The sequence below is a fragment of the Phacochoerus africanus genome, chromosome 14 (genome assembly GCF_016906955.1).
Source record: "Phacochoerus africanus isolate WHEZ1 chromosome 14, ROS_Pafr_v1, whole genome shotgun sequence".
Classification (NCBI taxonomy): Eukaryota; Metazoa; Chordata; class Mammalia; order Artiodactyla; family Suidae; genus Phacochoerus; species Phacochoerus africanus.
In genome coordinates, this window is record NC_062557.1 from 50,520,769 (window position 1) to 50,546,264 (window position 25,496).

General features: G+C 56.5%; 1 protein-coding gene across 6 annotated transcripts in view; it reads right to left on the reverse strand.

Annotated features, from left to right (window-relative positions):
• Nucleotides 1–25,095, reverse strand: part of WSCD1 (WSC domain containing 1) — a 40,696-nt gene extending 15,601 nt beyond the window's left edge. Inside the window, exons 1-6 of one of the 6 annotated variants that reach the window (XM_047759309.1) lie at nucleotides 23,707–23,931; nucleotides 23,204–23,272; nucleotides 13,905–14,588; nucleotides 9,560–9,674; nucleotides 9,044–9,228; nucleotides 4,247–4,368 (exon numbers count right to left, since the gene is read on the reverse strand). In XM_047759309.1, coding sequence (XP_047615265.1) covers nucleotides 4,247–4,368; nucleotides 9,044–9,228; nucleotides 9,560–9,674; nucleotides 13,905–14,331 — 849 coding nt within the window. In that variant the 5' untranslated portion in view covers nucleotides 14,332–14,588; nucleotides 23,204–23,272; nucleotides 23,707–23,931. Of the gene's footprint in view, nucleotides 1–4,246; nucleotides 4,369–9,043; nucleotides 9,229–9,559; nucleotides 9,675–10,852; nucleotides 12,041–13,904; nucleotides 14,589–23,203; nucleotides 23,413–23,706; nucleotides 23,932–24,993 lie in introns of those variants that run through there. The other 5 variants (XM_047759307.1, XM_047759310.1, XM_047759308.1 and 2 more) reach the window with 5 other exon arrangements.
• Nucleotides 25,096–25,496: the final 401 nt, after the last annotated feature.

Consider the following 25,496-nt stretch of genomic DNA (forward strand, 5'->3'; position numbering starts at 1 on the left):
GCCCGCGGGGACAGGACTTCTCAACAGGTCCCCACAGGGGACCCTTGGCAATTTCTGAAGGCGATCTGGGTTGCCGCCGCCCAGTGGCAAAATACTGCTGGTGCACAGCGGTGGGTAGAACCTGGGGCTGCTGCTCAATATGCTACAATGGACGGACAGATCCCCAAACAATTATTTGACCCGACATGTCAACAGTTGCAAAGATGAGAAACCCTGCCCTAGGCTGAGGTCAGGGCCCCAGCCAAGCTCACCCCGGGAGCCTGAGAGCTGATGGGAACCATCCAGAAGGACTGAGTCTGAGTCACACCAACAACCACAGGACAGGAGGGAGAAGGAACCGAAGGCTCATCTGTTGGAAGCACGACGTCTGGGCAGCAACCTTGCCCTACCTGGACCCCCAATTCCAGGACCAGGACACAGGTCGACTTGGGTTGCCATTTGGCCAAGGCATCTCCAGGGGTGCCCCAAGGACCACCAGCCCTGAGGCCTCCCAAGGAATCCACAGAGAACAGCCCCTCACCACAGAGCTGTGAAGCCCCACACCAGTCCCAGCCCCACCTCCCTGCCACACCATCTGGAGCTCCCTCTTACCACCGAAAAGCATCTGGACTGTGAGGCGGGCACCCCAGGCCCGCTGCAACCTGTCCCGCCCTACCTCTGCCATGGCACCGTGGAGCCCTGCACTCTGGGCAGGCTGGCCACTCTCCCACCACCCTACCCGCCCAGCTGCTGCCTAGTTTTATGCTGTGCTCCTCAGGCCTGTCTGCCTGTTGACACCGTCCCACATCCTCCAGCCCTCATCTCATCCTTCTCCCCAAGCCTCCTGCACCTCTACCAGGCTCTGACCTTACTCTGTGGGGCGTCAGAATCCCCTGGCTCCTGTCTTCACCCGCCCAGGGGTGAGCTCTAGTGAAGGAAGGGGGGCTGGCATGCTCCGGGTCAGCAGATGTGTTGGCTCCTGTCCCACTAAATGTGTCCTGGCAAGACCTGCTTTCAAGTTGAAAGCTGGAAATAGTGACCCTGTTCCTCACAGCTGCAAAACCCTGTGGATCCATGAACAATGGGACTCAAGGAAACAGCCATGGCTCCAGCCCCATCCGACGACACGGGAGGCCAGGAGGGAAGCCGAGCTGCCAGCACAGATTCCGACGCCTGCAGGCAAAGGCTGTTTCTGAGAACCCTGGACGCCCTCTCTCCTTGTTCTGTCTGACCTGAACAGTTCTCAGCATTGCTGGCCAGAGCTGAGCAGGTCACCTGTCCTTGAAACGCGTCTCAAGGGCAGAGGTACAAAGCCCTAGGACACACGATGGCAGAAGGTCCCAAGAGCCCACAGGTATCTTTAGGTACCTGCTCCGAGGCGAACCTGCAGCGACCTGGATTTGTGCCGGTCCCTAAGAAAGGCTGGATACAGGAGTTGAAGGGATTCGACTCCTTTTACAACTGTTCTTGTACCCTCCCGAGGTGGACCTGGGCGGAGGCTCAATTTCTCCCGCTCTAGCCCCCTACGCTGTGCGTGAGAGCAGAGTGTCGTTTTATCTCTGTACAGGGCACATTTGATCTGATTCCCTTCGGGCAGGATACTTTATTTGCACGGGGAACGGGTTACATAGAGGTGGGGAGAGGAATGGGTGACACTCCTTCTCCACCAGGCTGATCAAGGTGGGGGAAGGGGCCCTACAATGAGTCATAGCCAGAGGCTTTGGGGTTTAATCTCCTTGAAGGGGACTTGAAGCCTTTAACAAAGCTGTGTGTCTGTAACCACAAGGCGGAATTCTCGGGGGCCTCGGGGGCCGCCCCAGGGGAGGTGTCCCCAGAATGCTGAGGCATCTATGTGGCTTTGAAGCCATCCTCCCCAAAAGAATAGTCACAAGGGTGCCTTGCTCCTGTCTCACACATTGTGGGTGGGGGTGTCAAATGAACACAACCTTGACCTTGACCGAGGGCACCCTGGCAAAGTTCACCCGCAAGACAAGGACACGCAGCCTTTGACCCAGCATCTCCTGGGAATTTCACCCAGGGGGTCCGCCACCGACACACACCGGCCCACCGACCAGGACAGTCACTGCAGCCTCGGTCGTAAGAGCAAAAGACTGGAAACCATCTAAATGCTGAACAGCAGGGCGCTGGTTAAATAAATTATAGGACATCCGTGTAACGGACTAAAAGGAGGAAAAGCGCTTTCCGTGCCCGTGTGGAGCAATCTCTAAGGCTGTCGCAGGAAAGGAGTGCGGGGCAGGGTGGTGTGTGTGGCTTGATTCCATCGGTGGGGTTTGCAGAAGCCTCATGACTCCGCAAAGGAACCACCGCTTGAACATGCTCAGAATTGCTCTGAGAGTAGATGCAGAGGTCAGGCCCCGTCAGCTGCATCCGAGGAAGCACCCAGGAGTGAGAGGAAGACTTTGGTGTCTTTGTACTGCGTCACCTCCACACCCTTTGGTGTCTTTGTACTGCGTCCATCCCTGTGAGCAGGTTGGCTATTGAAAATAATTTAAAGCGCCAGAGACGCCCAGCCATGATGCTGCCACTCCCTTTCATTTCTTTTCCTGTCGTCTCCTCCTCGACCACGACCACTCACCCACCTTTCCCCTCCCCCACTGATGTCACACCCAGAGCAGTGGCATAAAACGCACGGGTGGTGGTGTCAAGAGTGGGATGGAAAGCCAGGCGCTCCGGGTGGGGCTGCTCTGCAGCATGCAGGGCTCAGACCACCCACCCTCACTAGCGACCACTGGCGCCCCGCACACAGGAGGATGTGTGTTGCCTGGGGAGGCCGGCCTTCAGCAGTCGGACCAGCTGGGTTCCTCTGGTTCCGGTGGGGGGAGGCCTCCAGGGAGCTGCGCTGAACTGCAGGTGGGAAGGAAGCCCAGACGGGCAGCATGCCCCTGGCTGTGCCAGCTCCGCTCCCTCCAGCCCCCAGAGGCCCGGGGAGGGGAGGAAGCCTGCAAATCAACAAATGGTCTTTGGGAGCCCTGACGCCCGACAGTGGGCCCTGACGCCTTGGCCTCGGCTCCGGAAACGCTGGAGACTTAAGAGAGACACTTCAAAGCCTGAGCTTATGCGAGAGGAAAATGCACACGAAAAAGGCTTTGTCTCCCCCCCATGCACACGCCCCAAGAGAAGCCTCTCAAGAGGGCTGAGAGCAGGGAAGCAGAGGGAGGGCGGCTCCCAGGTGGGTGGGGGCCCCCTTGGGGGGCTGGCTCCTCCGTGTCCAGCCCCCCCAGCAGGCTACGGAGTTCGGTGGAGGTCCAAGCCTGGCTGCCCCCTTCCTGGCTCCGTGACCTCAGCCCAGATGCCCAAGTTCTCTGTTTCCTCACCTGCAGAAATGCAGGTCATCACATCATCTACCCCACGTGCTTGTCCAGAGGACTAAACGGGTTAACACCTGTCAAGTGGGAAGAGTACCCAGCATGGAATCAATGATGGGTACCAGTGAGCTACTTCGATAACTAACCATCATCATCACCATTGCCAAGGCCCTCCTCTCTCCTACCCCGTCTGTCACACTGCCAGCCTATCACAGTCCCATCAACCCCAGCACATCAGGGCAGCCCCCAAGCCCCAGCCTCCCCTCACCCCCATCTCTAGGGCTGCAGCATCTGGCCCAGTCTGGAGATCGCAGGACTCTAGCCCCGGGTGGCAAAGCTCTGTGGGTGGCCTGCTGGTCCCCTTCACATCCCACCCAGGTCCTGCCTCTTGCAAGTGCCATCTGGCCTTGACCCACATTTCCCACCCTAGAGCTGACAGGCAATGCAGGGACAGTGGCCCTTGGTGCCCAGCCCGGCCCCTGCACAGGCTCGCACTCCACTCCTCAGCCCAGGCTGAGCCAGGGGTACGTGAGTGACTACAGCTCTCGACATCGGAGTCATGGCCCAAGGCTGTCAGTGCAAATAACAGAAAATCCATCAGCTTTCCCCAAGTCCCAAGCCAGCATCTTCCTGCTTCCAAACCAAGTCAATTTAACATCTGACATGCGTGCCAAGCGCTCACGTTGGGAAAGGCAGGATTCTTTCAGCTTTACAACCTTCGCCGACGGTTCCCCGCCCGGCCTCGGATCACGGCGCTAGCAGGATCCCTGCTGGCATCCTCTGTGACGCTGCCAAGTCGCCCGCCACCTCCCTCCTCGGCTCCCACCCAGGCTCCGAGAACAGACATCTGCAGCCCGGCCCGGGCCCCTGCCCCCTCTCCGAGACCACCACGCGTGCGGGACGGTTAAAGGACAGGGCTGTGAAATCAGAATTGCTCTTACTTTCTGGGAACAGAACCCCGAGCACGTCTCCACTGTCATGTTGGCCTGTACCAGGGAGTCGGCGAAGGCATGTGTGACATTCCCTGGCAGTCGGAAGCAGCCCCGGTACGTGACAGTCCTCCCTGCAGAGAAGGAAATGCGGTTCTGGTGAGAAGTGGTGGCCGCCGTTCGGAGTCACAGGGGGAAACGGTGACTTTGGGAACAGGTGCACGTATGCTCAGAAGAGGCAGATTTCGATTCAGAGGTGCAAACTGCCCGGACAGGCTACAGTCAAGTCAAGCTCCTGAGAGAAACCTTGGGCCCCAGACCCTTGGTCTCCCAGGGACGCCGATGAGGGACCTCTGGCCTGAAACTGCTGAACTCACATCTTGCTTCTCCCGCCAGCTCTCGGGGGACAGGCCTGTCCTTTCTCTCTCCCTCCCTCCCTTCCCTCCTTCTTTCCACAAATCTGGAGTGTGCATCCATTATCTGCTAGAGGTTGCACTAGGTGACCCATTCTGGAACATTCTGTCCTATCCACACACACACACACAAAGCAAAGCAGATGTGGAAATCTGAACTTCTGCCACAGTCTCTTGCTGTGCCATCAAGTCACACCACCCTTTGCTTTCTCTCTGATCTTGAACTCCCACCAAATTCTAGGAAACTCCTCAAGCCCGTGGTGCACGCGAAACCCCCTGCCAAGTTGTTCTCCAGACCTTCTGGTGGAAAAGTCCAGCTTCCTAGTTGGCTTCCTTGGTGCAGAACAAACCTTCTGGAATGTTCCAGTACCAACTGCTCTATTTCTTCCAGACTCATCAGAGTTTCTCCAGGAGGCGCCCTGCCTCTCAGCCCATGCTCCTTTGAACACAGCATCTCCTGGGCTCTCAGCATCTCTCCCGGTCCTCTCCGCCTGCCACACCTTGGCCAGCAGCAGAAACCTGCTTGTCAGCCAGCACCATGGTGGGAAGGCTCTCTCTGGGCAAAACTGCAAAGCAGGACCAACATCCAGTTGGCCGTGGCCAACTGTGGATATCAGGGCACAGGTGGAGGACAGCAGACTGCTGCTGGGAAAACAGTCGAGGCCAAGCATCCTCAGGCCTGGGATCAAGTCCTGGCACTGCCAGGGGCTCGGGCAGCAGCCTGGGCATGTCTCGGACTCAGAGACTCCGCTCCCTCACCTCCATAATGCCTGGCAGCCAGAGCTGTTCTGAGGTGCAACGTGCCCCCACCTGCCAGCCCCCGGCGCAGCTATGCTGCCCACAGCCTCCTGCCCTAACTTCTGTAAGGGGTGGTGATGGCTCGTGCTGGGCTCCCAGAACTCCGTCCTATCCTGTGGCATGACCAGGCTCCAGAAGAACAAAATACTGACATGGACAGGGCTGTGGTCCTTGGTCAGCTGCGCTGGGGGTGGGACCAGGGAGACAGACTGTGGGGCATGTGGCAAGAGAGGGTGAGCAGGACAGGCGGGCTGGCTGGGGTGCTGGGGTGCTGGGGAGTGTTTAGTGAGTACCTCCTGCAGCCAGGGCGGGGGGAAGCTGCATCTGGTTCACCTCTGGGCTGCCCACACCCAGCCCTGACCCTGACACACAGCAGGTGTCCAATAAGTGCTGACTGAATGAAGGAGCTGGATGCAGTGGGGCAGATGGAGGGTGGGCAGCATGACCTGTAACAGGTCAGTGCTACCAGACACTGCTGGAGATGGACCATCAGCTGCCTCTAGACTTCAGAGCTGTGACAGTCGGGGAAGAGGCTGTCATCTAGCACAGTCTGTTCCACACCCCCTGCTCCCAGACGAGAGCCCCAGGGCCACTCAGGGCAGAAGGATGCCTCCAGGGTGGAGCTACTGATGACCTGCTCGGCACCTCCCCCAGTCCCAACCCCGGGAGCACGTTCATGGGTCTCACTCCTTCTGAGAGCTCCCTGCTAGTGAGAAGCTGGAATTTCAGCTACAGGGTCACCTGGTCGCCTCTTGACAAAGAGAGGTGAGCGGGCAGGCAAAGGCCAGTTGCATGGGCTCCATGGTCTGCCGGAAGAGGTGGGCTTTTAAACTGTTTCAACATGAACCATGATATCTGGTCTAGAGGACTCGGGATCTGAGGCTGGCGGGAACGATTGGGCCATCTGACCCTAAACCAGCAGGCACCCTGAAGCCAGATACGGATCACTAAGAGTCAGTGGCTGAGCGGGCAGGAGGAGCTGGCAGAGCAGCCCGGAGCCCACACACAGAACTGATCCTCCTGGCGGGCAAGGGTGAGGGTCAAGGCAGGGGGGAAGGGGGTAATATTTTTACAATTCAGGAAAATGAAAGGTCCAAAAAGCCACCTTGAAGCAGTTGGGTCCTCAGAAAGCCCACGTGGATGCCCAGGTGACAGAGTGGGACTTGAGACGTCCATGTACCATGGCAAGACCCTGGCACAGAGCAGGTGTCCATGAGTAAATGACCTCATTAGTGAATCTGTAAAGAGTGTGTTGTCAGCATCTGCACCCCTGTCCCCATCCCCCCATCTGAGGAGCCCTTATTCCCAGACACATCCTGTCTGAATACAGGAAGCACCTTAGCAGCCTAGCTGGGTGGGTCTGAGCACTGAGCCACTGCCCCCATCACTCTGACCCCACAGACAGTGGCTGGGGTTGGCTCTGAGGTTCACCCATGCTTCTCAGAGCTGGGCTTCTGTACCACCTGGCAAACTCACTCGCCACTAAGAAAGCTCTCCCAGAAACCAGGGCTCTTCTAGAGCCCCAGTCCACGGCCAGAGGTTGGTTGAGCTCATGAGTTGAGGATCCCAGATGCTGGGCTGTGCCTCCACCATCTGAGGTCCCACTCTTGCCAGTAGCGGGGGGCAGGGGTGGGGTTGGGGGGAGGTCTCCCAGCTCTGGCTCCTCCCACTCAGGAAGAGGATGGCCCCTCAAAGGTGCAAATGCACACAGCCACATAATTTTACAAAAGAGCATTTTGTAATTATGTTAAGTGGATTTGGGGCTTGTTGTCTTGTAATGAAGACAAACTGAGTTTCGCATGCATCCAGCTGGGCCCCCTCAGTTGTCACCTCTATTTAAAAAAAATTTTTATGGAAATATAGTTAATTTACAGTGTTTCAGGTATACAGGAAAGTGATTCAGTTATCAGATAGTTTGCCGCTGCAGGTTATTACAAGATACTGAATATTGTACCCTATGTGTCATCTCTGTTTTTTGTTTTGTTTGGGGGGGTTGTTTTGTTTTTTTCTGGCTGCACCTGCAGCATATCGAAGTGCCCGGGCTAGGGGTCAATTCAGAGCTGCAGCTGCAGGGCTACACCAGAGCCACAGCAATGCCGGATCTGAGCCACGTCTGCAACCTATGCCACAGCTTGCCGAAATGCTGGATCCTTAACCCACTGAGTGAGGCCAGGGATCAAACCCACGTCCTCACAGAGACAACATTAGGTTCCCAATCCGGTGAGCCACAATGGGAACGCCTCATCTCTGATAGCACTTTCAGGTGAAATTCTGGGAGGCTCAGTATTGCTGTTTGATCCATTAGCTTACTCTCCCTCGTGGTTGATTAATTCCTCCTGAGTTCTGTAAGTCTGAATTGTAAACTCATCTTCAGTGAGAATTTAACCACGGGAACTCTTTACACCTGGGTTGGTGGCCCAGCTCCCAAGAGAGATTTTTGCATTTGCCTCTGTGGGTACCCCCGAGGTGGCACAGGGCCAGTTTTCACGTTAGAGCTTTCAGTACCAAGCAGATAGCATAAATCTGAACCACACCACTCATACAAACACCAACCTGCAATTATAAATGCTTAGGTTATAAATTTTTAGGAAGGAGTTCCCACTGTGGCTCAGCAGTAATGAACCCGATTAGCATCCATGAGGATGTGGGTTTGATCCCTGGCCTCGCTCAGTGGGTTAAGGATCCAGTGTTGCTGTGAGCTGTGGTGCAGTTCGCAGAAGTGGCTTGGATCCCACATTGCTGTGGCTGTGGTGTAGGCCGGCAGCTACAGCTCCAATTCAACCCCTAGCCTGGGAACTTCCATAGGCTGTGGGCAAGGCCCTTAACCCAAAAAAAAAAAAAAAAAAAATTCTTAGGAAATCTTTTCTATTGAACCTCAGGTCAAAACAGACAAGTTTTTCTCTCTGAACTGGCAGGTGGTTCTTTTTTTAATCTAAAACTTCAAATTGAATCAAATTCAAAAATCTGACTTTATGCAGCGATTTCAATTCAATTCCCTCCCCTGACAGGCTCAGAGCCTCCTTTTCTGTTCTCCATAGATGCTAAAGCCGTGTGGCTGCCAAGACCAGCGGCTTCCCCCTGCAGATTCCCAGGGCTTCACAGCATCCTCTCTGACCCTCACCTCGCCACCGAGATTCCTAGTTCCTGCTTCATTCCTGGAGCCAGGGATTTCCTTACTTTCTTGTTAGTTCAGCCATGCATTTAAAACAACATTTGTTCAATTCCACCCAGTATTTCTAGATGTTTTCTAGCTAGGAAACTTTTAGACCATCTGGTCTGCCCTGTTGCTAGAAATTGAAGTCTGCCTCTGCACTTTACAAAACAGACTGGAACTCAGAGAGGGGAAGCAAGCTGCCTGAGGCCACACAGCACGGGAGACACACGCAGGCCCAGGACCTCCCTCAGGGGACAAGGAAATATGTGCCTCTGTCATGAACTCAAGCAGCCTTCGGCAGACCCTAACCCCACTCCTCGCCAGGAGCCTTTCCAGGAAGGGGAAGCGCGGGTTCTGGGCCATGTAGTTGGATGAGGGGCTGCGGATGCGGGAGCGGGGGCAGAGCAGGGGACAGACAGAGCTCAGGGAGGCGGGCACACTCACGCTTCCTTGAGCTGGGCTGCAGCTCCTCCACGCGGTACACGGAGAGCCGGCCCACACCCCCGCACACGGAGCTCTTCTCCCCTTTGCACTCGTGGTTACACTCCTCTGGCCCGACGCTCACCACTGGGAGCCGGTTCCCACAGTAGCACTCAGCCCCCGCCTCCAAGCCGGCATAAACGTAGGACCTGCGGGGAGAGCGGCGGGGGGGTGAGTCCCGACCTTGACCCAGAGCTCTGGATCAAAGCTCGGCAGCTGGGTGTGGGGCCAGGATAAGGCTGGGTCCCTGGCACAGCAGGACAAGAACATGGGTCTCCTGACACCCAGCCCAGAGCTCCTTCCATAACCCCTGCCACCTCTTTGCTCCCGACAACTGGGATCTGATGATTTGAGCTCTAATTACACTATGACAGCCAACTGGCAGCTGAACTATCACCTCAGGGGACACCACTCCCACTTTCTGGCACTCACCCTTAACCCCATTTCCAGCGGACTTGTCGGTCAGGGCCCCACACTTACCGCTCGGCGCACGCATCCTGGCAGTGGGGGACGGTCATCTTTCTCAAGTCGAAAAACACGGCCCCCTTCAGAGTCCTCTCCTGGCCATTGTCACTGAAGCACCCCACGTATGTGCCTGCGGGCGGGGAGGCACAGCAGAGACTGAGGTCCCTGAAAGAGGCAGGGTCCTAGCCCTGGGCCCACCCTGGCTAAGGCGCTTCCCGGAGAAGCCCAGGGATGAGGCTGTGGTCCAATCTGAAGTGCTTCTGGACACTTCCACCTGTTCTCTTCCTGCCCCTTTTCTCAGTTCATGGCCACTGTCCCCCAAGACACCCTGCCAGGAGCCTGGCATCGGCCAGAATACAACTTTCTTCTGCTAGTCCAGGCACATCCCTGGAAAGGGACACTGGGGGACAAGACTCCACAAAGCCGCGGCAATGTTGACTCAACTGTGCACATGCCAGTGGGAGCCTGTAACAGCCTTGCCCTGCCACACCAAGAGAGATGCCCAGAGAAGCCTGGAGATGAGTTCCCTGATGGCTCAGTGGGTTAAGGATCTGGAGTTGTCACTGCTCCAGGTTTGATCCCTGGCCCAGGAACTTCCTCATGCCGTAGGCATGGCCAAAAACACGAAACTAACTAAACAAACAAAAACCCTGGAGACCTTGCGCACTAAACAAGTGCATTAGTGTGTAAATGTCACATGCACCTCGGCGTGCTGAAGGAACTGTGCAAACACACTGCCACACGGTCCCAGCTGGAAACATACACCCACGACAGCTGTGCCAAGATCCAGATTGGGCACCTGTGATAAAGATGCCCATCCCCCGGGGAATGGCTGTGCTCAGCTCACCCAAAGCCCCCCCACAGCCTGCCAGCTCCCAGAGGGCTTCTTGGGGAGTGACCATCCCACCTGCCAGAGAGGGGCTCCCTGATCAGGCGAGACTGCTTTTGACTCTTGCCAAGAACCTGGCCCAAAACAGAGGCTCAGGGCCACCTGCTGAGGGACCTGGAGGAGGGGGTCTGTGGCCTCATTTTCTGCAGCCCAGATCCACAGCAGTTTTCCCGGGTGTGAACACCACGCTTCAATCTGGACTGAATCATTTCAACATTCTGTGCCTCGGTTTCCTCCGCTGCCCAATGGTCAATGACCCCTCTCCACCCAAGCTCATTTCTCCCACCCTCTGTTCCCTCTTGGCTTCTTCCGTGTCACTATGGCCTCTCCTTTCTGTGGACTGTCACACTGAGTGTCTGAAACACTTGCCGTCTCCCAGATCCTCATCATTAACTGTTGTAGTTAAAAATCGGGTATACCTGTGTGTCCTGTCTCTGTACCACAACTTCAGGTTCGTTGAGGGCAAGGAACACACCCTCTCCTTAGCTGGGGACTCACCAGGGTCAGGCACGATGCCAGTGGTGGGTTAGAGCTGCTAAACCCCACATGGACATCCGGTGAGGGCGCGAGAGTGGGAGCAGAGAGCCCTAAAGACAAGGAGGGGCAAGGCTGTTGGCTACACAACCTGCCATTCCCAGGGCCGAGGTCAAGAAAGGCAAGGCCATGGAAGACGACCGAGATGGCAGGAGTCGGGGCTCCCTGCTGGGCCAGGAATGGTTGAAGACCCGGAGGCCTCAGATTAGAGAACACCGGGGCTGCAGAGAGAGCCATGGGCACCTGCTTCCATGTCTGCCAGAGGGTCTTGACCCTTGGTGGCCATGGACCTCTCCAGGCCACCGTCACCAGGGATGCCCATCAGCACACACGTGGCCACACCCAGGATCCGTCCATGGACACAGGCTCCGCCCCTCTACTCGGGACCCCAGATACCCAGGCCCTACAAGCATCTCCCTCTCTCTTTACGAAGGCTCAGGACGACCAAGGCCAGAGAGCTTTCACCCAGATAAGTGAGCATCAATCATTCTCCTCAGCCCACCAACTAAGTAGAAAAAAACTAGTATCTGAGAAATTTCTGATGTGTGTTGCTCAGCAAAGAAGAAATTCTATTACAGCTTTCAAGCAGACATCCAGAACATAGGCTCAGGGGTTGTGAAACATTTATCAGTGTTGATGGGAAATTAACCAGAAAGTTCTAAAAGTGCCTGGGCTCAAGACCCCTGAAGGCTGAGACTGGCACACAGATGTTTGGGGGGGAAGCTGGCGGCAGGGGCAGGAGGGCACACCTTTGGGAACAGGCTGACTTAGATTCAAATCCAGGCTCCACTACTACCTGGCTGTGTGACCTGGAACGCGTCGCCACCTTTTCCTTAGCCTGCACTTTCCCATCTGCTAAATGGGCATGAGGTCCCGTGGAACTCATGGAGTGCTTGTGAGAATTCCACGAGATAGCATGGAAAGCATCTGATGCACAGAGTACAGGTTCAGTGGCGACTGGTTTCATTGGCAATATATCAGTATTAATGGTAAACATTTTTAGACAGCGCTACTTCCCTGAAATGCAGATCCTTCCTCATTAAAATGGTGATGGCACCGCTGACATCATAGGGCTGTTTGGAGATTAAATTAAATGAGATAACAGATGTACATCCAGGCAGAACAATGCTTGGCACATAACAGATGCTCAGATAAGTAATAGCTATTATTATTCTGATCCTACACTCTAACCTGGGGCCAAGGGTGACGATAGCTCCGTAAATATTAGCTGAACACGTTAATAAGAGAGAAAGAAATAGTTTCAAGCAGTCAGGCTCGGGTTCTTCAAAGACAAGAAGTGGCTAGCCAGCTACTGGCTGGCCCTTGGGTGGAAATGACCAGCTGGAGGGGACACCCATGGCAGGCTTGCCCTGTCTCAGTTTGGAGCGAGGTCCTGAAATGCAGACACTTCCCCCTCTGTTTAGAGGAGATGAGCCCCTTTTCCTAGAAAAATAATGAATGGTTTTTCTAACTCCCTGACAGAGGCGAGAATGTGCAAAAAAAAAAAAGAAAGAAAGAAAGAAAGAAAGGACTTCCCAGGACGCATGGGGACATATTCTGAGGAGGATTTATTACTTTCGGCTGAAATGGAGGCGATGCATTATTGTCTGTGACTCCGCATCTGTTCATTTGCACATCAAAATGGACAGGCCGTGAGGCTATTAACGATGGCTTTGGAGATATTGGAATGTCTTTAGAAATTACTATCAATAAAAAACAAACTGGCTATGGAGAAGTTACTATTTTTCCCCCAGTAAACTTACTGACATTTTATTCCATTATGGATGTTGTCCAAGGTATAATGAAATGCCCAGTGATGGATGGGGCCTCCTGCAGCTTCCGCGGCTGCCGGATCCCCTCGCAGGAGGATGGCGGGCTGCCCGGCCTCAAAGAGACGCCCTCTTTGTCTGCAGCCCCAGCAGCTGTCCCAAGGGCTGGCCAGTGGGCCACTTTCCACCAGCAAGGCCTGCCTGGCTGTACAGGGCCCAGGGAGCCCCCAGAGGGCAAGGGGGCTCCCAGACGGTTCTCGGGCCAGTGCCTATCTCTCCCCATTTTCTCTGACGATCTCCAGCCAGGTGACACCACAGCCCCTCAGGGTGCAAATTCTTCCTGCAATCCTGGCAGCTATCCAAATACTGAAAAATCTGTGGAGGGCACCGACCCGTCAGAACTGTCACCATTCAACACCAGAACCTGACTGGTCCTGCTCCACCAGGCACTAACCCTTCACGCCAGGCTTGGTGGTCACTGGGGAGGGTCAGCCAGAGTATAGAGGCCACTTGGGGGCTCAGGGCAGAAACCGCTGGTGTATCTACAATGGGTGACAACTTGTCCTGTTTATCTCATCACAATCTCTTCAGCTTTCACTGCAGCCCCTTCCATTGCTTCTTTAAGTGAGGACTTAAGTAAGCAGTGCCTGCTGGAGTTTAGGACGTGGTAAGTCCGAGAGAGCCTGAGAATATACCCTTGTGACAAGCTCCCAGGGGGTGCTGAGGCTGCTGGGCTGAGACCCCACTTTGCAGACCGCTGCTCTGTGTTATCACATTCACTCCTTGCTGCAGCCCTGAGGCAGGAAACTCGACCTTGATTTCTGAGGGACCTGGAGAAGTTAGGTGATATGGTCATGCCACAAGTTTGGGGCTGAGCCAGGATTCAAGCTGAGGTCTGTCTCGGCTCTAAGATGCTCACACATCTCAACCTCCAGCCAAGTGTGAGCCGAGCTGGGGGGTGAGCAAAACTCAAAGGGCTTCCCCTCCCAGGCCCTTCTCCTCCGCAGAGCCGAGGGAAGGGATGGTGTGTGAAGGCCAAGGGCCTGTAGTGCCTACTTCTCAGGCTGCTACAAGGGCCAGGGAGAGGGGACACCAATCCTATGACCTGACATGGGGCTCCTGGGAGTAGCTCCTGCATATATAAGGGGCCTCAGGGCTGAGCACCTACCTCGGCTGCTGGTGGCTGGCCTGGGGGCTTCTGGGCCCAGGGCAGGCGGCCCCTGCGAGTCTCCCATGAAGCGGTGGAACCAGCGGCGCCGCAGCTGGCGCAGCTCCGAGTTGCGGCTGCGGAGCCAGCGGGGGCCAGGCCGGGGCCTGGCCAGGGGGCCCCGCAGCACGTCCACGCCAAGCAGCAGCTCTGGGCTGACCCGGGGATCGTGCAGGGCTTGGCTGTCCAACAGGCCCACACCCAGCGCCACGGCGGCCACAGGCAAGGCCTGCAGGGGACCGGGCGCCCGGGGGCCAGGCGGGAGGCCCACGCGGGCCCGCTGCAGCAGCAGCAGGCTGCCGGTCATCAGGTAGGCGGCCGTGAGGAAGAAGAGCAGGAACTGCGTCCGACGGAGAAACTTCTGGAGTCGAAAGAAAGGTTTGGCCATGCCCCTGAGCAGCAGGGCTCCAGGCTGGAGCCCGGGGAAGGCTCCTACCACCCAGGCGGGAGGGAGGCTGGGGCCTCCAGAGGCGTCATCCCCGCGTCCCTGCAAGGCCTATGCTCTCCTGGGGTTACTGTCCCTCCTGCCCAGTTTCCAGCGGGTGCTCAAAGGACATCATCATTTATCTCTCGCCTCTGGGCCCCGCAGCTGCAGAACCTTGTCATCCCTGAGCTCTAGTTACTCTCATCTCCTGGCTCAGAAACCTGGAAGAGAAGAGAAAGACGGCTCAGATACAGTAGGAGGGTCCACCTTTCCCACTGCCCCACGGTCAGGAGCCCCACGCTCCTGTTCTCTGTTTAGCAAAGGAGCTGGCTGTGCTGCAGGAGTGCCGGACGGACAGCTGGGTTCCCATCCCAGCTCTGCCACTGGATGGCTGTGTGCCATCAGGTGGGTTACTTAACCTCTCTGGGCTTCAGCTTCCTCATCTGTAAAGTGGGACTAATACTCAACCCTGGAGCAGGAGGAAGATCCAGTAATGAGAGCAGTAAGGAAGAGGAATGGCAGCAGCAGTGCTGTACTGAATCCTTCCTACACGCCAGGCACTGAGCTAAACACTTGTTGGATCATCTCACCCACCGAGGGAGATGCTGTATTATCCCCACTTACAGATGAGCAAACAGGGGCCAAAGGGGCCAAGTAACTTCCCCAGAGTCTCTCAGCTGATAGCAGAGGAGCCAAGGTTTGGAACAGTCTGCATTCAGAGGCTATACTTTGAATCCCCATGTAACCCAGCCTGTAATAAGGCCCCACCACCTACCTGTGCACCCAGCCCAGGACATGAGTATACAGCTGGTGCTCAATACGGGCGTGCAATCTGCTGACTCCCAGAGTGCACTGGGCTGCACGCTATCTTTGGGAAATGCTTCTGCAGAGGTGGGTTGGTTTTAACATAGGAGAGGGCTTGGGGAGGGAATGGGCTTTCATAGTCTTCCCAGGCAGCCTGAAGCCAGCAGGTCAGAACCAACAGAACAGAAGAGCATCCAGGGCCAGGCACCTGCCGTGGCAAAGGCAGGAGGGCTCTCAGAGCAGCCTTTCTGGGGTGCCCCTCCACTCCCCATGACTCAGTTCTCAACGCTGGCCTTTGGTTTCCATTGGTGGCGCCTCTGAAGGGCACTGTCAGGGGATGGCAGAGGGTCCCACAGCTGCCACAAGCCAGGCTGCTGGGTGAGGGCTACCCCTAACACAAGAACGGGCTTGTCCCCGGGAGAAAGGCTCCTAGGAGCGTGACTAAGCCAGTGCCTGTAACTAACGAGGCCTGGGACCTCTGCCAGGCCCGAGCAACCCCTCAATGGCTGCTCTGTGCCCTGGGGACAGTGGCTGGGTGTGAGAGGAAAGACAACATTTAGGTCCCTGTGGCCTGGCATTCCAGGGTCTGGGGGGGTCTGGACCAGCACGACCCTTCCTAATTAAATGCCGAGAGCTGCTGGGCTCCGAGGCTTCCAAGAATAGGGGGATCCAGCGGCGGGGGCGGGGTGGGGGTCCTTTGGGTTGGGGGAGGGGCGGCAGGCCTGGGAATCCGCCAGTGAGGGTGGAATTAAACTCTGAGTCCAGGGCCATTTCAGACGGGTCTCCAGAGCTTTTCTTTTCTCTTGAAGCCAGTGCGTGCCAGGCCCACCCCAGCCAGCCTCGTCAGATTTGTAAAAACTGCAGAGAAAATCCCAAGAAATCCTGACTGATCTCCCTGCCTCCAGCTTTGGCCCCTCCAATCCCTCCTCCACCAGGCTGCCAGGGTGATCCTCCTAAGACGCAAATCTGATCATGGCGCTCCCCTGCTTAAAACCCCTTTCAATAGCTCCCTGTGGCTTTGGGGATAAACTCCAAGCTCCTTAGCATGACATACAAGGCCCCTTCCTGATCCAGCCCAGCCAGCTCCTCTCTTGCCAGGGCCTCTCCTTCTGCTTTCCCATGACACATGCGTGTACACACACACACACACACACACACACACACACACACGGCGCAGTCCAGCAGAGCGACCACAGCATACCTCCCCTGGTGCCTTTGCATACACTGCACTGTCTTTTTCTCCCTCCTTGCCTTGCACATACCTCCCTGCGTATCCTCCAAGGTTCACTTCCTCTGAGAAGTTCTCCCTGACTGCCACCACTGGTGTAGATTTCTCTGCCTTCCCACAGCCTGGGCCAACCCCCATCCCAGCATTCACCAGCCTGGGATAATCATTGTTCTTGTTTGGCTTTTTAGGGCCACAGCCACAGAATACAGAAGTTCCCAGGCTAGGGTTCAAACTGGAGCTGCAGCTGCCGGCCTCCGCCACAGCCACAGCCACGCCAGATCCAAGCCGCGTCTGCGACCTTCACCACAGCCCATGCTGCCACCGGCTCCTTAACCCACTGAGCAGGGACAGGGATCAAACCCAAGTCCTCATGGATACTAGTTGGGTTTTAACCGACTAAGCCACAAGGGGAACTCCATCCTAGGATCATTTTAATTGTTCCTGTATTTGTCAGTCATCCTTGCAAGACTGTGACTGAATCCAGGCTAGAAGCCACATCCTTTGCATCTTGGTAATTTCAGCCCCCAGCAGCATAAATGCTCAGCCATCTACTTCTGATACTTTTTTTTTTAAATGAATGAAAAGATACATTGATAGGCAGATCCTGATATCAGAAACATATTCCTGTGAGGAGTCTTAGGGCAATGAAGTTTCCAACTCCACTTATCCAGAGCTGTGGGAGCCTCGCCAGAAATGTAGCAGACACGGAGCAATGTGTGACACAAAGGACACAGCTTCCCCAGTTTGGGTCTTATGGATGCACAGAGGTTAACAAGGGTGCCTGAGCTTTACATGTTATCCTGCTCGTATTGCAATTCTGTGAAGAGGGGTTTGCAGATCTGTTGGCAAAAAGCTTCTGGTTACAAGGCTGGGATTCTCTCAGCGAAAAAAAAAAAAAAAATCCTATAAAACTGAAATAAAAAGGGAGAGAGGCCTCCTGCTGTGGGAAGAAAGGTTCTGATGAGATGGAGCCAAAAGGTGGGCAATGGATCAACAGTTCAGAATTTTGAAGCCGAGAATGTGGCCTGAATTCCATACACATTGTGTAGACAGGACTTGGGAAATGCTATGAAGAAGGGTAGACTGCAGTGGGATGCAGTGTTGTCAGGGATGAACACCTGGGATTTGATCATACCCGGGTTCCCCAAGCCCCCCCCCCCACCAAGTCCTCTCTGGAGCCACCCCCTTCCTAGAGGGGCCACCCCTGGTCTGGGGAGGTGGGGACAGCTCCTTTTAGACCAGAGTTCAATGAAGCCAGCCTCCTCTAAGGCAGGCTGCCACTCCGATTCCCAGCCCAGAACACCTGCCTTGAGCAGGACAGGGGACCCACACACCCAAAGAATTAGCAACCTGTCCCCATCCCACTCCCTGTCCCTGCCCAGACTTCTTCCCCACTTCCCACTGATATTATATTCACCAGCCATCTGTCCCACACTCTCTGCCAATGCTCTCCTCTCCCCCAGGGCACAGATCACCCCCAATTTATCTCCACATCCACACATCCCAGCACCCAGCCAGCAGGGCAGTGCCCATAAATGTTTGTTGAGTGACTGAAGGTGAAAAGGGCCTGGGGTGGGCTGGGCCATGAGCAGCATCTGTATAAAGGCTCACAGCCAAGCCATGAGGCAGCTGGATACCAGAAGCAGCCAACACCTGGGGGGTATCTAACCATGGCCTCAGAGCTGCACTGGCTGCACCCCAAAGCCAGGAGGCCCTCCATTATAACAAATCCACCTTGAACAGGTCACTGCATAGGACGGAGCCTCAAGCTCCTCATCTGCTAAATGGGAGTGAATCAGAGAGTTGTGGGATCGAATCAAAGAGTAAGCTGTTAGTTACCCATAGCCCGTGACTTACGGGTGCAAAAAAGGCAAACAATGAAACTTGGACAAGAGGCCTAGAGCAGCTGAGCCCTGGGTGAAATGAGCCGCCCTCAATCCTCTTAGCCCCCAGCTCCCTGGGGTGGGCCCAGAACCCCATCCATATTTGAAGCTGCCCCCAGGCTAAGACAGCTGTGAGCAACCGCTAGCTTTTTCAATGCCACCATTTATGAAGCACCTGTAGCTGGGTCGTGTATTTCACCTGCACCATCTTCACTGACCCCCCTCCCCCAGTCTCCCATTGAGGCAGATGCCCTGATCACCCTCATTTGAGACCCCAGGTCTCAAAAGCTCGGCTTGGCCAAAGCTAGATGATCCAGAACCAGGATTCAGACCTGGGTCTCCTCCTCCCAAAGCCCACCCCCTGCTCACTAAGCTGCCTGCCTCTCTCCCCACACTGGCTTTGGCTTTACACCAGGCGAGGTTGATTCTTAAAAGCAGTTCAGTGTGCCTCCACCAGCACCTTTTAGAAAACATGCCAGAGCTCCCGGAGATGGCGCTTCATAGGGCATCCCTGGAGCCAGACCTCCCAGGGGCTTCCCTGTGTGTGAGCAGCCTGCCTCCCAGGCCCCACCCCTCCTCTGCCGGTCTGGACCATTTTCCCCAAGATGTGAAACCTCCCATCTGGGAACCACATGGAGGGCTTCAGGGCAATAGAGGGGGGTGGGGCCCCATCCCGGCCTGAGGTTCTGGCCTTGGGGTGGGGGCACCAGGGCTGGGCAGGGAGCCTTAGGCTGGACAAAGGAGGACTCCCAGCACCCTGCCCAGTAGTCTGCTGGAGGCCACTAGAGCATCACTCCCAGAGGTAAGGTGGGGGCAGGGGCACAGGAGACTCTGAATTCCCTCTGGGGGCCTCGGGAGGGAACAAGAGCCTGGTACAGGGGAGGGAGCAGACAACTGGAGCCCTTAGCTGTTACTTTGTGGTTATCTGGGTCCAGGCAGCAGCAGTGGCTGAGCCTGAAGCGTGAGGGGTTGGATAGATGACACCACACCGGGGTTTCCAAGGCACTGAGCAGGAGAGGGGTGGTGGCAACAGGGAGGGGACAGGAGGCGGCCCCCGGGGAACTGAGGGCTGGAGAAAGAGCTCAGGGATGGCCCAGGCCTGACCAGTGGCCACTGGGGTTCAGTCATGCGACTCTACCACCCCATGACTCTCCCCCCACTAGAGAGGACTGGCAGGGGAGGGGAGGGGAGACGAACTCTTGCCGCCCCACCAGAGGCACCTCAGCTGCTGGGGCCGTTGCAAAGAGGGCTTGGACCCGGGGTGGGGGAATCCAGGGTGGTTCACTCATAGGTTGACAACCCTAAAGACAAAGGACAAGCACCAACATGTTGCTCCCTAGAAAGGGATGGGCATTCATGGTCCCAGCAGCTCCGAGCCCAGGCTTCCAACTGGCAGCCCGGATAGGGGGTTGTCTCAGCCTCGGGACCCCAGCAAAGCCACATGGGGGAGCCTCCAGCAGGGCTCGGCGCCCTTTAATTAGCTGTCCCCGGTGTCTCTGCCCAACTCAGGCTCATCTGGACCCCACCTCCTCTCCAAGAGGCTGGCCCTTCCCAGCACTATAACAAAGGGAGCTTTCTAACACCAAGACTGGCAATACCACAGCCTGCAATGGCTCCCCAGGACTCAGATGACCAAGTTCAAGTGCCTCAGCCTGGCATTCAGTGGCCCTTCCGGGTTCAGTCCCCCAGCAACTTCCTTCCCAAACTCTATGCCCCACTGGCCAGCATGTGATGCTTCACGTCCCCCTCAGGTCAGCAAGGGATGCCTACGCCCCATCTTGAGGCTCTGAAATGCTTTGTGGCCACCAAGGCTCAGCTCCAATGCCACCTCCTCCATGAAGCCTTCCTGATCCCTGGAGCAGAGTGGCTCCCTGGCGCTGGATGGCGAGGCTGGATGCTCTGGGTATTGTGTCCTGACTTGAGTCAGAGCTCCTAGCGATGCTGCCCACTTCTCCACCCAGCCATGCTGCCCACTTCTCCACCCAGCCTGTGAGCCCTTGGTAGACACAGTCAGTGCCACAGTCAGTGCCCTGGCGAGGCACAGGGCACACCCCAGAAATCTGTGCCCACTGGCCATCCACCCATTCTATGGGTCACGCTGCCCTCATCCCAGGGTCCCAGGCCTCTGGGTCTTGGAGGCTCAGAAAGGGCACAAAGGACCCACTAAATATAGATGTGCTGGGCCCTGGGGTGGGACAAGGTCCAGGAAATGGGACGGGGTAGGGTCCCTGCCTTTGAAGAGGCAAATCTTTTGACCTTCTGGACTTCAGAACTTAAGAAAAAAGGTGGAAAATAAGAAATGTAGCTGAAAAGGTATAAAACATAATAGTAAGGTCAAAATTCCACTGAACACAAAGAGCAGTAGCCAGGGACAGGTGGAATTCTCCAGCAAACCAGTGCTGGGGTTCATATAAATAAAATTAAATCTTCTTGCAAAGACATTGCAAGGGACTTTCACACTCTCCCAAGTGTGCTGAAAGAATCGAGAGGTCACCGAATGAATGAACCAGTGATCTTCCCATAAACCTAAGAAGTCAGAATCATCCTCCTCTCTATCACAGACACAGAATTTGAGACAGACGGGGGGCAAATTAACTTGACCAAAGACAAACAGCTACTGCTAGACTGAACTCAGGTTTTTGGGTTCTATCATGTTTAACTCCAGGAATGGTGATCCCCCCAGGCACCCTGCTAGAGGCCAGGCTGCAAAGAAAGACAAAGCACAGGGCGGGGGTGGGGGGGGGCCTGCCAGTTCCCCCTTTTTAGCTGGCTGATCTGGAGCCCAACATACTCTTGCAAGAGCCCATCACAGACCCTTCTAGGCTCTCTCTGAGCCACCTCTTTAGCAGAACCCCTATTTTGTTCATATGTTTCTCTCACCAAGTGGCAAACTCTGGGGGGTTGTCCAAACCCCACTGTGGGATAAATAAACCCCACTTGGGATAAATCTGGGGGAACAGGTGCGGTCTCCAGCCAAAGTCAGCCCCGCCCTTTTCTGGCTCTGCCCCAGTGCCTGCAGTCACCGGGATGGAGGCTTAGGCAGTGGGAAGGGGTCGAGGACGCCTTGCGCCTTCCTGTCCTCGGAACCCTTCGGGCACTGCATGACTTTCCGGCAGCAAGGAAAAAGAATCAAAGTGGAGGAGAGAGGCCTAAATAGCTACCAAGAGGCACAGAGTATTTTATGGTTTTCAAAATTAATCTAGCCCATTCTTCCAACCAGTCTCATGTCCACATGGGGAGAACCAAGTTCCCCTCCAATCATGTTCTCTAAAAGCGCCACCCTTCCGACAACTTTCCAGACGATATGTCAACATGCTGACTGTGAAAGCTTCCTCCAACAGATATTAGTGTGACAACAAGACTGTGAGGCCCAGGGAGAAGGCAGTCCAGGGTCACATTCAAGCTCACTCCCCAGAGGAACAGGGCCTGCCTCCCGCCCAGCTCTGCCCCTGCTAGTGGGTCTGATCATCACCCACAACCTACGGATAAGGACCCTGAAGGTCTGAAGACTGAGTCCTTTGCCCTGGCCTCTGTAGGTTCCAGAGGGAGGGTCCGGGAACAGGGCTCACCAAGGCTGACCAGAGTCTGAGCCAGATGGAGCACAAGACCGAGTGTCTACAAAGAGAATCACAGCTTCCCGAGAGGTGCTGCTTGAACATGGTTTGATCCTGGCCCGGAGGCTCGGGGCTGACTGTTCAGGCAGCCCCTCTGGGGAAGGAGCTCTGTGACTCACTCCCCACCCCGGTACTCAGAGGCTCAGGCTTCAGCAGCCAATCAACTGGTGGTCCCCAATATCCACTTCTGCCTGCCTAGGCCGACAGGAAGAAGGGGGGCAGGGGTCTGGCCTTCTGCCCAATGCTGGCATCTCCTCATTTCCAGCCAGACATGCTATAGGCCACAGGACAGCACCACATCATGGGGCTCCAAGGCCCACTGAAAGCGGGACTCTCCTTACCCCAAAATAAGGCATTCTTCCAGAGGAACTGTGGAAATGGTCCCCTCTGAAGACAGGAGGACACAGCCAAAGGTGAGGGCCAGGGGCTTCTCCTGGGGAAGATGAGGCTGACAGGCTCAAGCCACCTGCCAGCTGCCTGCCAAGATTCCCTGAGTGAGTGTGCATGGAGACCAACACAGCTGCTGGTCCCCATAGAACCGCTGGGCTCTGGGGGCCCACTTGGGGCACCTTCCACAAGGGACTGTAGGCCAGAGCTAAGTATATGGAGTGGAAGCTGGGGTGGTGAGGGAATGCTGGTGGGACACCTCCCCCTCGGCCTCTCTCCAGCACTTGCGACCACCGGGTAGAGGCAGGCAGACAGAGCAGAGCGAGCCAGCTTTCTGCCTCCTGCGTTGCCCTCACCACCAGCCCTCATTTCCTGTGCCCCAGAATCTAAGCAATTCAGAAGGGAAAACAAAAAGGCCCTCATCTCCTGATCCCAACCATGGCGTTCCAATACAGGATAAACCCAGGTGCTCCATAAACTGGAGCATGCGTTCCTGGGACCACAGGGATGGCAGTGTCTAAGCCTGTTAGAAAAGTACAGTGCAGTTCAGAGTCTGTCCATCTTGGGCACAGCTGGGGACCAGGCGAGTGTGGGCAGCAGCTGGATCCCAGGGCAGGGCTGAGGGGGCTAGAACTCTTACCTCCAGCCTTCCCCACTGCTCAGAGAAGGGTCAGAGGGCTCCCTCTCCACCCCTGCCTCCCCATGGGCGAGCCAGCATGGAGCAGGCAGCAACCCTGGGCACAGATGCTCAGGAAAACAGCCACCCTGGAGGTTACCCTGGGGCACAGGATCCCCAGGAGGCTTCTCAGGAGAAACGGAAATAAAAGCAATTAATTAGCAGCCTCTAGTCTTGAGTCTCCATCTACACTTAGAAAGATACAAAGCTCTTCTTGGGGTAATCTTCTGGACAAAATACGTACGTTTCGCCGTTGCCGAGCCTCCGTTCAAGTTCACCAAGAGACGGAGAAAACCCTCCTCTGACCGGAAGCCTGGCGTGGTAGCAAAACGAGACCGAGCTGCCGCTGGGTAAACGTCTCCTCCAAGGAGAGTCAGTGCGCACCCCAAATCCTGTCCTCGCCCACTTCCCGGGGCCTGAATTCGCGACTCCCTCCGGGGAAACGGACGGTCTCTGAGGATTCCAGGAGGGGTACAGGGCTTGGGAAACTGCCTCGCGCACCCCGGCCCCATCCCGCTCCTTCCGAAGCGCTTCCTCCCCCCACCACCTTCCACACGCGCACACTCCCCAGCAAAGCCGCCCCGGCCCAGCGAAAGGCGCCCCAGCCCGCGCGCCCCGCAGCCAGAGCAGGTGCAGCCCCGCCGCGCTCCCAGCCGCGTCTACACAAACTTGTTGGCCCGCGGCTGGGGGAACCCTGCCCGCAGCCCGCGCTGGGGTCCCGGCTGGGGCACCGGGGACAGCACTCACCCTGCGATCGCAGCTGGCTGGGGCACTCGCTCTGGCGGCCACGCGCCCGCCTCCCCGGGGTGCCGAGCCCGCAGCCCCGCAGTGCTCAGAGCCCAAGCGCCCTCGGCGCCCACACGTCCCCGGGCGGCCCGCGGCGAGGAGCGGCCCGACGCGCCCTGGGCACAGGGCGCCGCCGCCTGGCTCCCTGGGCTGCGGACGTCCGGGCTGAGGTGCGGCGACGGAGCTAGCGGGCGCCAAGCGGGCGGCGGGCGGCAAGCGGCGGGTGGCGGGCGGCAGGCTAGCGGGCGCCCGGCTCTGCACATGCTCACTCGCGCGGCCCGGGGACAGCGGCCGGCCGCCGCCGGGTCCTAGAGGCGCCGGCCAGCCCGCCGCCCGCCACCCGTGGGAGGGGTCGTGGCCCACCCCCAGCCCAAATCCGCGGAACCAGCCGACCCGGGCGCGGCCACACGCACTGCTGCCGTGCAAAGACAGTGCTGACACCTACACACACACAAACAGCCTCACACACCAGGCGAATGCATTGGCGCGCACACCAACACTCGTCTACACAAACACACTGGGCACTACCACACACAGGAGCTCGCTGCCACACTTGCTCAAACACACAGGAACAGGTGCACATGGATACAAACACACTGAACCAGTGCTTCAGAGACACTCTGACACCCACATGCACACACACAACACACACACACTGGGTTCTGTCCCAATCGTTCAGAAACAAACTGGGACACTGTGTCGGGCACACATGTACACACCATCCAGTTTGTAGCATCCTGATACCAACTCACAGAGGCAGACATACACTGGATCACTGTCCCATGCAGAGCTAGACACTGTCACCCACGTCCTTATGCATGCACACGCACACACGCATTGTCCGAGACAGTCACCCACAGAATCACTACCCCACAGGACAAATACACTGACAACATCTCCCATGTCTACACACTCAGGGCTCTGCCACCAGCTACACTGCCCCACAAGAACTATGGTGACAGACCCACACCCCGGAGTCCACTGATAGACACACTTTTGTATAGACAGTCTTACTAGGCAGTGCCCCACAGGTACACACACAGACACACACATAACACTAAGGTGGATGGGTGCTGACACAGACACACAGACATACAACCATGCTACTGGACACAATCCCCTTTTAAAATAAGCGCTGGATCCAGCCTTGAGGATTTCCCCTCCACACCCAACTCTTGCTGCCCAGAAGTCCCCAAGCCATAGTGCCACCCCTGCCCTGTCTGGTGCATTGGTGGACCCTGTCCTCACCCAGGGCTAGCTCCTGAGATGCTCATGCGGGCGGCTGAGGACCAGCAGAGGCTGCGGGAGCAGGTGGGGAAGGCATGGCTGTAACCGAGTCTTCCTGAAAGGGAGTTCCGTGCCTCCGACTCCCGCTAGGGGCAGCGCTGCTTGGCAAGGCTCAGAGGAGCCCATTTTCAACAGGTGGAGGGCGGGCGGGCAGGGAAAGGATTAGCCTGGGGACCAGTCAGAGCTCCGCTTTACGGAGGTCACCCAGAGGGGAAAGGGACTTCCTTGGGTTTGCCCAGCTAGTTGGGTCAAGTGCCCAAATCAGTAGAGTCAGCCCCTGAGGATAAGGGTTAGCAGCGCTGGAACCCTTGGCAGAACTGGGAGAGGGCACATGCAGTGAGGGGCAATACTGGCTTCCAGAAAAGGCCCCATACATGTCCCTTTGGGAGTGTGAATGTGTGTGTGGCTATTATTACTAACACCAATAACCCACTATACATTTTTTGCAGTGTGTTTCAATTTTC